The sequence below is a fragment of the Struthio camelus genome, chromosome 3 (genome assembly GCF_040807025.1).
Source record: "Struthio camelus isolate bStrCam1 chromosome 3, bStrCam1.hap1, whole genome shotgun sequence".
Classification (NCBI taxonomy): Eukaryota; Metazoa; Chordata; class Aves; order Struthioniformes; family Struthionidae; genus Struthio; species Struthio camelus.
In genome coordinates this window covers 4061393-4074135 of record NC_090944.1, presented here as the reverse complement: position 1 = coordinate 4074135, position 12743 = coordinate 4061393, and the positions used below count along the sequence as shown (strand labels likewise).

The following is a 12743-nucleotide window of genomic DNA, read 5'->3' as shown; positions in this document are numbered from 1 at the left end:
TGCAGCCCAGCCCAGCTCCACTCACGCCCAGCAGCCAGAGGACAAGCAAGGCACAGGATCGTTCACTGAAAGCCACACAGAAGGGTAGCATAGGCTGTGGAGGGGTAGAAGCACACATGCAAGGCAGATCCGTCACTTACCACCTCCACCTTCACCACTGCATCCGAGTTCTGCCGCCAGGGCTAAAAGGGAACAGGGAGAGGGAACAGCAGGCTAGTGGGCAACTGCACCGCCAAAAGGCAGCAGAGTACAAATGCACACAGACACACAGGTGCACAGTGAGCTGCGAGAAGTCACAAACAGCTCCCCACGGTTGCAGGAAGCAAAGGCCTTGAAGGAACAGTCCTGGCTGGGAAGCTCTGCATACAAGGGAGACGTCTGCTGGGACACATCAAACCCATCTCCTCTCGGGAGAGCTCTGCTAATGAAGAACCCCAATCCCAAACAATGAGAGCACGGGCCTGGAAAGATACCTGGGCCTTCAGTATGGATAAAGACTGCTTTGCTCCCTTGGAGCTTCTTTTTGTCTAGCTAAGGAGGTTTGCAAGTTTTTGTGGTACATTTCCCAAAGCCAACAAGCATGTGCATGCCAGGGCTTTTCACACATGCACACGTGCTCTGGGGGGTCCCCTTGAACACAGCTGGGCCAACAGACTCCTTGTGAATGCAAATGCAAGTGACAAGAGTTTTTTGTGCACCTGCTAGGAACTCTAGGTAGAGGTGCATTTGTAAATCCACCAAGGACTTGTGGGTTGTACGGGTGTGTGTTTATGCACATGTGCATCTGTGCAGAAGTGGCTTTGTATGTGCTGTGGTCTTTCTGTAAATGTGTCCATTAGGGGCCATGGATATGCATGCACATTTGGAGCCCGCAACGTGCCCATAGGCACATGCATGCACACATGCTGCTTGCAGAGCAGAGGAGGACATGAGCACTTCCCTACAAAGGGCTTCCTGTAGAGAGACAGGCATTTCTTTTGGTAGAGAGCGCTCTGGAGTAGACAGCTACAGGAGGGTGCTCCAATTTCCATTCTGGGCAAGAAAACGGTGACAGGCTTATTCAACACGTGAGCAAAGTCTGACTCCTCGGGGACACGTTGCTTGTCCCATGTGCAGACTGCTGATTTTTCAGGGCAGACCCAGTAGGTCTAGAGGGCTCTGGCTGCATCAGGATGACTCTGTGTGCCTGGATCAGCCCTGTGCCACATGCATCTGAGGTGCATGCATCTCGAGTCTGCACCATTCACAGAACGATGGTTCAGACAGAGCAACACAGGGGCAGGGTTATGCTCATGGGGGCTCATTCCTATTTAACTGTCTTCACAGGAAAACGTACCAATACCTCATTTTCTTAGCCCAGGACAGGCTGTCTTGGGGCAGCAAGCACCAGCTGAGTTCAGCCAGAACAGGACAGGAAGTGACTGATTAGTGCAACTAACTATGACCCCAAGGCCTTTAATTCCAGGCATCAGTCCAACTACATGCCCAACAGCACAAGGTCGCCTCTGCTTGCGAGGGGATCACCCAGTTATTGACAATGCAGTGAAGACAGACATGCTAAAGTAGTGCCGACACACGGATACTCACAGCTTCCAGCTTCACCATGGTCTCCATCTTCTTGATGGGAACCTCAGGTTCCACCTTGACAACAAGCTCCCCCGTGGGGCAAGAGGGAGGACCTCTGTCGGCCATTGCCAGAGAGCCATTGAGCAGTTCAACTGGACAGAGGACAGAGAAAGACAGACAACAAGAGAGAAAGGATAGTGCAGAGTGGAAACTGAGAGCTCAAGTGCGATCCTACAGGATTCGGACAGGAGTGGCGTGTGACCCTCTTGTTCAGAGAAGGACCAAAGCACGGAAATTAGTACACTGGTTGGGATTCAAACACTGGCCACCTCAGTGCCAGGAACACTGCTGGTCTTGCTGCTGTCCCCATGACTTTTCAGGTCTCCTTGCTACAAATGTCCACAGGGAAGGCATCTCCACCTAAGCAAGCCATCCCAGGCTCTCGTTATAATCGCCAGAGATCTAAGTAATTCAGTCTAGTCTAGAGCACAACAAGGCCCGTGCCCTGGACAGAAAAGCTACTTGCAATGACACAACAATGAGTCCAGCCCTCCAGGCTGCATTAAGTGTATTGACTATATCTCTTCCACGGGAGCCTGAGCTGTCTGTCCTGAGCAAATTCATCTCCCAGTCCTAAGGAACAGTTGGAGATTGTAGAGCCATGGAAACACAGCTGTGTTAGTGGTGAACCAGGCTTTCTTGTCTGACAGGTGTCAGGAGGAGTAGGCAGTTATCACAGTGAGACCCATGGATCAAACCAATCAAAAGGCAACGATGACCTCATGCCCCCACGGCTTCCCAACCCCTTGATGGGAACCTTGAATCCTAATTCATTTAACAACCAAGCAGACAATGCCCCATAGTCCTTACAACCCACTACCCATCTCCCTTCTTTTCTATATCGCTCACTTGTGTGCGGTGCCCCACCAATGACCCACACCAGCCTGTCCCTCTTGGCCCAAGCCTGGTACCTGTCATATTCCAATGGTGGGCCTTCTTCTCTGGTGGGCGACAGATGAACTTTCAGACGGAGCTGACAGCATGGGACCCCACTAGGGTATAACGCCCAAAAGCCCGGCACTCCACCACTCGGATGTGGAGGGGCGGGTGAAGCAGTTCATTCTCTGGGAGGTCCTGGAAGCAAAGGGGTCCTGGTTATCAAGGGCTGCATGTAGGCTACAGCATGTCTATTGTGGTGGTTGCCAGTAGGGACTCAAAGAGAGATCATGTTGGAGGAAGAGGTCTCATGTAACTCCAGCAGAGCTGGGCCTGGGAGCCATCACAGAAAGGGAATCCCCGACTAGGCTGGAGATCACTTCCTTTACTATCGTGGGCAAACGGAAGCAAGGGGCCAGCAGCCACAATTTGAGCTCCAGTCAAGCCTGGATTTTGGCCAAGGGCTCAGAGGAAAGAGGCAACACTCACCACTCCCAACCGCTTGACTGAAGTGCTGAAGTTGGCGCTTTTCTTGTAGTTCTGGATGAGAACTGACTGGACCCCCTTTCCAGCACACTCAATGTCCACGCGGGGCCGCTCCACCTGAGCCACGTTCACTCTCCTCAGGTCTCTGAGTCCCCAGAACAACATCTAGGGCAGCAGGAGGAGGAAAGGCATACAGGTGAGAAGAACTGCCCCCAACTGCTGCCAGACCTCTTTGCTGGAGCCAAAGCAGTTGGCTTTCCTCATCCCCTGGGAGCAAGGATCCCTCACGGCACACAAAATCACCTGGGCAGCAATGGAGCCCTCAAGCTTCTTTTCCTTCTCTATGCGGCTCTGGCATGCAGCATGCTCTCTCACTGACCCCACACAAAACACCCCATGACTCACCTGCAACAGCCTAACATCTCCTTTCCGATGCCCTCAGCACTCCTCTCCTAGCCCTCTTCTGCCCTCAGGCTCCATAGAGCAGGACCACATCAGTTTAGTTTAGCCCATCTGCAGTGGCTCTTCATTCAGCACTGGCAGCATTTTGTCAGAAACAGGGAAATGACTGCCTCCTCCCCTTTCCTTTCTTGGGATAAGAGACCAACACCATGATTAAAAGTCCCCCTGAAACAAGCTTTTTCCACCTCCTGTCCCCCCATGGCCATATTCACACTGCGCACCAGAGGAATAGTATTTCTTTGACCAGATGAAAAAGTCTACAAAACGTGGACGTAGGATCTCTTTAGAGCCCCTGGGGATCCGATCAGCAGCATCTCCTCCTAGCAGAGACACCTACAACAGCCGGGTGAGTCATGCACCAAACCTCACTGTCTCTATTGCCCACATCACCATTGTCTACCAAGTCAGCCTAGGGTGAGGAGCCCTGATGGATGTGTCACCATATCTCACTAGAGAGAAGCAGCAGGCATCCTGTCCTTGAGGTCCAAGATTGGTAGCCTGAAGCTCATTTGACCTATCTTGGGTTTTTCCCCTCCCACCGATACTAAGGGAGAGTCAGCGTGACTACTTCAGGTGTAGGTGTATACCCCTAATGTGCATTCCTCTGAATTTCAGACCAAGTGCCCTCTACTGCAGCTCCTAGGCTTGCTATGGTGCCCACAGTTAAGAAAGCAAGCAAGTACTAATCCAGTCATCCTGCTTTTTTTTTTCCTTAGGGCTGCTGCAGCTTAACTCCCTGTGCAGCTAGTACAGGCAGGTCCTTGCAATCCAAACATCTGGCTGTAGGTGCTTAACTTGTCATCAGAACCTCTAAGATCCCTCCTGGCCTTCAAACACCCACTGACAGAGTCTTCTGCCTTACATCACCCTCGCCTAACAGATGGAGCCCTCATAATGGGATCTGGTCGAGGCCATGACAACACAGTACCTTCTGCTGTGTAGCCATCTGGCTGTGCAGCATTCAAGTCTGGCGCCCCAAGACGAACCCCTCTGCTGTCAACGCATTTGCCTCCACTCTGTATTTACTCAGCACCAGACGAATCCCCAATGGCACTGGCAGGATGGGACCCCTGTCAATGCCTGGGGGTCCATCGACACGAGGCAGGTCTGACTTGCCCCCAGCAGACGGATTAAGGTCTGCTTTTTTGAACTGGGGGAACCGGCACACCCTGCTCTCCTGCACTGGGTCTGTAGAGTCTTAGACGATTCAGCAATCCACTGACTGTACAGTACAGGCACTTTGGGAAAAGGTGTTCATAGGAGCAGAAGAGGTGGTGCTATGCTTCCACACAGGGCACATTCAGCAGCAAAGCAAACTTCCAAGCCCACCCACTAGTGCAGCTGACAGGCTGATATGGACAGGCTTTGGCCAGCTCAAAGCCTGAGCAAAGCCAGCAGGTCTCTACTCCACCACCTTCAACCACTCCAGGCATCTCCTGCTCTGTCTAGTCAATGGAAAGAGAGGGATACCTACACAGAGAGAGATTAGCCCCACCCTGAGCTCCTTGTCAAAGATGCTTAGCATACACCATCTTCCTCTATGAGAACTCACACCCCTTTTACCTGGGACCTTCCCATTGACATCTCTTGAGAGAACCAAGACTCCCAATGACAGCTTCCATAGCCCAGGGATGTTGCAGAGAGTTTGTGCTGCTGCAACGCTTTAGTAGGGTTCCCTGCCAGAAAGAAGCTGGCATTCACTGCACACCAGCATAACTCTGCAGGAGCTGCCCTCACACTGAGCTGCGAGTAGCTATACTACACCCTGCTAGCTTTTCTAGGATGCATGAACTAACCACTCTTTGCAGCACCTCAGAAACAGAAGCGTGGATTAAACGCGGTTCTCCCCCACACCCCCTCCCGCTCTCTTCCCTCCCTTGGTCTGGGATGGCTCTGTCCAGCTGCTACCTGCAGTAGCTCAAAGGCAGCCAGCAGGTCGCCTGCTGTGGAGTTGCCCCGGTATATCTGGTAGCACTCCAGCTGCGGAGGGAACCGTGGAGGGCAGTACTGTTCATCTGACATCTTCACCACAGGTTGGGCAAAGGTGCGGCCCATCAAGTCAGCTTTGCCCTGGCCAGGCAAAGACAGCACTCGGGTTTTTAGCACGGGGCTTCTTGTCTGCCTTGAGAGACCAACCAAAGGTCTCCACAGTTAGCCCCACAGCACTCCCCAGTGTGGGCAGAACAGGATCAGTCTGCTGCACGTACGTGACCAAAGCTCAGTGCCACCTTTCACTGGTGCCTTTCCATCCACGAGGCCTTTCCTAATGCACCAACATCTTTAAGGAAGGTGAAGGAGGTGGCCCAGGGTTGGGGCAGCAATGAGGCCAGGACTGAGCACTGCTCTACAGGGAGAGACTACAGTAATATATCCTTGCCTCCAGCCTCACCTGAACTCTTGCTTCTGGCTCCAAACATAAGACACCAACGAGTGCAAGAGATCAATTAGCAGCAGAGGCTCCTAGTTTCTTCTGTGCCCTGGGAAACAGGGAGGAAACATCTTCCACAGGTCAGGAAAAGCACTTCTTCTCACATCTGCTGCACCAGCTGCCTTGCCAGGAGTGATCTCAGTACCTGAATCAGAAATGCTTTCCTCTGCTGAGATTCATCTTACCACTGGGTCCTGCTCATAGATCTCAATGACAACTATGGGAGGGTTGTCCCGCATTTCGTGAGCTTCTCCATATAGCTCCACATTGTCAAAGACCAGCAGCTGGTCCCAGCTTGGGCAAAGGCTTTCATTGAGAACCTGGAGGAACAGAAACAGCATTTACCACTACAGCTAGGAGTAGCAGCCAGGGCTTAAGGCTCTGAACAACGGGAGCAGAGAGGATATTGATCTCAGTTTTCCTGCACCAGGACTTTTGCAGCGCTGCGAGCAGCGGGGAGGTTACTTTGAAAATATGAGGGGATTTATCTTGGGTCACATTGCATGTCCACAACATAAAGGCTCCCTTACTTCATGGTAGGCACCCCAGGATCCCTGACTAGGGAGGGGGAGAGAAAGCTATCTCTTTATGGCACCGCTTGTCTCTTCCTAAGGTGTATGGCTAAAATAGATGAGATGTATTTTGTCTTTTAAAGGTCCTTTTCTCCCCACTGCTTATTCAGAGAATTGAGGCAGCTCTGATGCAGATGCGGACACTGTGGCAGTCTGCCATCTATTGGGTATTAATGCTATTGCCAAGCAGTGCTTTGGATCACAGATATTTACTGGATCATACTGTGAAGGCACCTGGGGCTACACCGATCCCTAGGCCTGGCCTGTCTGAGCCAGGCCACAGGCTGCAACTTCAGTGCTGGCAGCACCCGTAGGCTGGCGCTTGCTCTGCAGGCAAGTGAGCCATAGCGCATCTCCCATGGACTCTCCCAGGAAAAAACAGCAGGCAGGCAGGCACAAATTATTCCCAGCTTCCACAAGGTTTGCTAAAGCGCAGCAGCCTTCACCACAGGAAGAGATGGCACAGAAACACCTCCTGCTTCCTGTAGGGTCCAGTTTCTCTTCACCAGGCAGCTGAAAGCTCAGTCACACAGAAACGGGGTGGCTGTGTGCTTGTGCCCAGGGACATGCAGTGAAAGGGCTGTTGGACTTGCCTGCAGCTGGGGAAGAGACTTCCAACAGGCTTCCTTTGGGTGCAAGGTTGCTCGAGATAGCTAGTCAGGCCCCAGTGCTATGGCTGCTTTCGCACCCCAGGACCCCACGGTCAACCTGATCCATGATTCTGCAGGAGTCAGGAGACCCAGCCCCATGGCAGGGCAGCAGGATGGACAGATGATACTTGTCCTATCACATTCAACCCCAGGGATTGCCCACTCCTCCAGGTCAGGAAATAGTGTTCACCTCGGTGCATTGGCTCTGCGTGAGGAAGACGACTCGGGCAAAGGGAGCCAAAAGGCCACTACTCTCAGCAGCAAACAAACTCCTGGCCTGGTACATGTGGGCTCGCAGCTCAAACACCTGCTTCTCTGTGACAGAGAGAGGGGGAAGTGAGACAGCTTGGGATGCATCCCTGGAGCTTAGCCATGGAGAGCAAGGTCTCAGAGGCACACTTTTGCTCAGGGCCAACACGGATGAAGGAAGTCGGCTTAAAGCATGGATCCTGAATGGATATGGACTTCTTCAGGGTCCTGCTCACGATGTGCAGAATGACAGCTGGGAATGGGGTAAGGAGAAGGGCGCAGAAGTCCCCCACCCCAGCTCCCCACGGGAACAGTGGGAGACCTCAGACTGGCACATGTGGAAGTATTTCCCATATTTCCCCCTCAGTTCCTGCAGGTCCTTGGCCCAAGTGGTGTTGAACCAGGCTCCCGCCTGCCTTTTCCATAGCCTGCCCTCTTACTCGTGTAAAGGAGGCTGATGCATGGAAAGGATGGCAGGTTTGGGCCTCTGGCTGTCATCTTCTCCTCAAAGCCACAGGGCACGCCGCTCAGGAAGTCTTTGCGCTGCTTGTTGAGGCCCAGCCACAAGTAAATCTCCATCTTGGCCTGAACTGTCCAGTCTGCAGGTCCAAAGCCCCTCTTCCCAGGTAGCTGGGCACAAGGGACAAGAGAGTTTACAGGGACATAGGAGGGGCCTTAGAGATTGGACAGACCACCTCTTGCAGTGCCCACCACCTTCTGCGGCCTCACCTTGTACCGCTGCTCCTTAAACCCAGGGACCCACCCCTTATCATTCTGGATCATGTCCGCTACTCTTTCTCATGCATCATGTTCTTCCCAGCACACTGGCTTCCTCTTCTCAAGCCACTAGCTCCCCTCCCAGCAAACTCAATAGGACATCTCTCTCCTTCCAGACCTCTATCACCTACCAGACCCATCTGGTACCCAGCTCTCATCTCCACCCCCATCCCCCCCATTCTGTCTCTGCTTCACCTCCCTCCTTGTGGTTTCAGCTCCCCCAAGGAAGACGGGCAGGCACCTTGAGGAAGACGGTCTTCACTTTGGCCCAGTCCTTTCCCATCTCCTCATCCACAATGCAGCAGAGAATATCCTTGCAAGGGAGACGCCTGTAAGCAATGCGTTTGTTGTTGCTCATCATCCAGATGAAGAGGTCAGCAATGGTGTGCTGGGGCTGTGAACACCAACAAAGAGCCCTGTCAGCATCTTAGCCCTTTCTGACCCCTGACACACCGGCAAGGTGAAGCCTAGCAGGAAAGAAACTGGGATTTACATTTGTTCTGATAAAATTAAAAAAAAAAAGAGATATTAACTCCAGATTGGAAGGCTGAAGATTTTCCCTTTCTCTTAGTTCAGTGCCCACGAGGACTGTAGGGCAGGTGCCCTGCACTTCCATTCCCTACAATGGAAGCAGCTCCCTCTCTGGACATCTCCTATCATGCCTTAGAGCCTGCTTTATTTTCTGCTGTGGCAAGCCAAAGCAGAGAAAAGAGTTACTTTATAAAGGGCTATTTCACCAAGCCTAGGAGCCTCGCCCATATTGGCAAATGAGAACAGCAAGTGCCAAAACTACAACTTCCACGTGGACCAATAACCCCAAATGGCTGCAGCCACACAGACCCAGGTAGAAACTGCACGAATTTCAGAGGAACTGCAATTTTCTGCAGGAAGGAACAAAAGATTTTGCAGAAATAGCATCTTTTTGGAAATTTTGTGAGCAGCTCTAACATATTCGGCTATTAACTGTCACCCATGAGGTGGAGTGAAGCAAGAGTACACCGCAGTGATAACAATTAGATGGCTTCATCTGAAAGCTCTCCAAAGAGCTACCTACTTAACATTTTTCTCTACTTAGCAAAAATCAGAGATGGCTGCAGGCTGCTCACTTCAATATTGGGTGGACATTTGCCACCTTCTGGGGGCTGCTCCCCTGGGGAATTGCACGGCCTTGTCACGGCTCAAGGCAGGCAAAACCATCCTCTAGCTCAACTGCAAGAGGACCCAGTTCTGTTACTGTCTGGGAAGGGCTCTTCAACTTATATTAATGCTCATCCTTCCCAATCCAGGAGCGTATAGGCAAACCTGGGAGGCATGGGGCAGTTTATAGACTGACTATGCAAAGTTGCCAGATGGTGAAAAGTATACTGGTGACCTATTTCAGGCCAGGGCCCTGCCTCAGGCCCTGGGCCAGGCTGGGAAACGCCCCCACCTCAAGGGGTCCCTCCAACCAGCTCCAGGGATGCCCTGTCCAGGGCTAAGCCTGGCCTCACCTGCGGACGGGTTAGGGCTGGGCATTTTGGCTTGGGCTCATGGTGCACCAGGATGGACAGCCAGGGCTCAGTTCCCACCACAGACTGGTTAATTAGCACATGAGATATAACTGGTGTAGTCAGTGGAGGGAAGTGGTCATGCTGCCTTGGCTGAGCACCTCTCTTCAGACCACCTAATAGAAGTCTAAGCACCTGTCTTGACACAGGAGGAACATACAGGTCCTTTAGAAAAGGAGCAGAGCCCAACAAAGGTCTTTTCTTCTTGGACTGGCTCCTTGCAGAAGACCTGTGTCACTAGGGAACTCTCCTGCACGCAGGATTTGCCCATAAGCTGACCCAGCTAACAGGCACTCTCCATGTGGAGGGCAACTCACCTCATCAGCTAACAACCAGAGTTTCTGGAGGAAGTTTTGCACCAGCTTCACCTTGTCTTTCATGGTGGTGTTCTTCACCTGCGAGCACAGAGTCGTGGCTTGCTGACCCATGTTTTCCTGTGATTAAAAGGGAGCCCAGGACACATTGTGAATGAGAGCACAATGGAGCACAGAGAAGGCAAAAGCAGCAGACAGGTCTCCCCGCGTTTAGGAAGGCGTGGTGAGGACACAAATGCCTTAGTCCTGCCACGTGCATCCAGATAATGGTACTTCTGGCGCCCCTTTGTTAACCTCAGCAGGATATAGGAAGGGTCCACAGCACAGAGGTTTCTGCCCCAGCAGGGCCTGCCATGGGACAGAGAGGTGTCAGTTGTGCTTATGGCATTTTGCAGTGGCTTCAAGCCTTGTCTTAAGCATAGCCTCTCCCCTTTCCCTGACTCCACTACAAATCAGCATCTGGCAGTTCAGAAGAGGGGACATAGAGGCTTCCACAGGTCACATTCATCACTCTGTTGTATGCAGCTGGCTAAGGAAGCTTCATTGTGTCAGCTGGATAAACCACTTGGTCTTTGCACAGCTCCTTTCCAATAAGTTGGCCTACCAGCTCCAAATACCCAGGCTAGGGTTAGCCCTGCAGCATCTATACTCGGCAGAGTCCCCTACGTTCCTGCTTTCCCCTCTCCTGAACTCTTTGACAATAAAGCGACTCCTTTTCTGCACTCCGGGATTTCTTCCCAATAAAAAGCAGAGCGTGATGGAGGGGACGCAGTGGTGTGGACCCAAGGGTCATGTGGGACCTGTGCAAGACAGGAAGTGCTCTTGGGTCCCCCTCTTTAGCAATAAACCTCAAACCACCAATCCGCAGAGACTGGAAGTCAAGACCCCTAAGGACCAAGGTTCCCCACCGCATTGATGGGGACCAGCCCCATTCCCGAATCTTCCTCCCCAACTGAATCACACTTACCAGCTCCCTCATGCAGGACTCGAGTCTTTCTCGATCCAGCCTCATGCAGGAAGAGTGGTGCTGGTCCTTGTCAGCTAAGGTCACAAAGCACCTGATGGAAAAGCTCGTCAGCATGAATCCTGCGAGAGCCTGCTGGCTCTCTGCAAGCAGCCTTGCCAGGCTGGATCTCTGCTAGCAGTAGGGCACTTGCCTACACGGAAGCGCCCTTGTTCTTTCAGTGTGCGCTGCAATCGCAGCCAAGTGGCCTATTTACACCCAGCACTCAATGACGTGCATGAGGAGAAGGTACCACTCAGGCACTAGCCTGTGGAGGCCACAAGACTGAGTCTGTGTGGCTTTCATCACTGGCTGGGGGTCTTTGGAATTCAGAGGCGAGTACCACCTTGCCCATGCTCCAAGGCAGAAGACAATCAATATGGTGGTGTGCTAAGCCAAGAAAATGATTGCCTGTCATCTCGGAGCATAACGCAAGGGGAGCTCATGCTCTCAGTCCCATGATCTTGCCCATATCCCGGCTGAGAGCACAGGTCTGTGGTGGGCAGCTTTTGCTAGTCTTTTACTCACAAGCACCCACTGCTCAGCTCCTCCAGGACCCCTCGGAGCCAGCGCTCCAGCTGTGGCTTCTCACTCTTGATCGTTTCCTGCACATCACTGAGGCCTTCCTCCTGGAATGGCAATGGGGGGGAAGCAGTGAAGGGGGCAGTGGAGCAGAGCCCCACAGCAGGCTGAGGTTTAGCACCACAGCCACTCCATGAAGAGCAGCCCTGGCACTGCCAATAGCACACACCTGCTTCTTCTCCAGGCTTTCCTGCCACAGAGCTCAGCTCTGGCACATGTTTGGCTGGGGGAGGTTGGCTTCAGTTGATGTGAATTTCACCTCTCTCCACCTGCAGGCATCACAAAGGCTCCTCAGCAATCAGTTCAGGCTACAAAGGAGGCTCTGCCACAAAAGGGGCTCACTCCAGGAGTCCAGGCAGGTAAAGTCTCCCACCTTCCTTCAGCCTTCTGGGGGACACTCTGGGTCTGACCCACACCAAAATTCATTCAACCCCCAGGGTTTGGCCATTCATTCTGTGGAGTGTTTAGTATTGCGGAGCTTCCTCTTTCCTGGCATGAGTTTGCTAAAGGCTCTCTGCAACGGTCTGGCCCTGCTTTGTAACAAGCTGCAGAGACATGCAGGGAGCCGGGATGTGCCAGGAATGGCCTACCCCATCCCCTGAGCCAGCTCCATCCCCAGCACATACTGACCACCTTGTCTGCAATCTTGTCCATGATGGTGGCATTATACAGTCTCCGGCGCTGGTCTGGCCACCAGCTCTTGATGTACCTGCAGGCCTTCTTCTCAAAGTATGGCACGTGGAAGCAGTTCCTGCAACAGGAAGCAGAAGGATGTTCTGTGGTAGGACCACTCCCAGACAGGAATGGCCATTGCCCCCCACCTCTCTCAGCATGTCAGAGCGCTGGGATGGGGAAATGGATATACATGAAGTCAGGCCAAGAGGAAAGGCGCTGGGAGTAGCATATATGAATTGCACATTCAAGGACAGAGACTCCATCTCTCCTAGCACCCTTCCACATCTGGAGTACTGTGTCCACGTCTGGGCTCCCCAATACAAGAGAGACATGGAGCTCCTGGAGTGAGTCCAGCAAAGGGCCACTAAGATGATGAAGGGGCTGGAGCATCTCCCCTAGGAGGAAAGGCTGAGGGAGCTGTTACTCTTCAGCCTGCAGAAGAAAAAATTGAGGGGGAATCTCATCAATGTGGACAAGTATCTGAAGGGAGGGCGTC

At 52.6% G+C, this 12743-nt stretch overlaps 1 protein-coding gene across 1 annotated transcript in view; it reads right to left on the bottom strand.

The window, feature by feature from the left end:
* The window catches only part of LOC138066510 (otoferlin-like), an 84221-nt gene that overhangs the window by 19317 nt on the left and 52161 nt on the right, over positions 1-12743 (bottom strand). The window contains 14 exon segments of the mRNA XM_068936379.1: positions 141-170; positions 1588-1718; positions 2538-2700; positions 2992-3153; positions 4460-4572; positions 5346-5520; positions 6064-6198; positions 7291-7415; positions 7790-7979; positions 8368-8520; positions 9991-10107; positions 10955-11045; positions 11519-11619; positions 12203-12323. Of these exon segments, the coding sequence (XP_068792480.1) occupies positions 141-170; positions 1588-1718; positions 2538-2700; positions 2992-3153; positions 4460-4572; positions 5346-5520; positions 6064-6198; positions 7291-7415; positions 7790-7979; positions 8368-8520; positions 9991-10107; positions 10955-11045; positions 11519-11619; positions 12203-12323 (1807 nt within the window).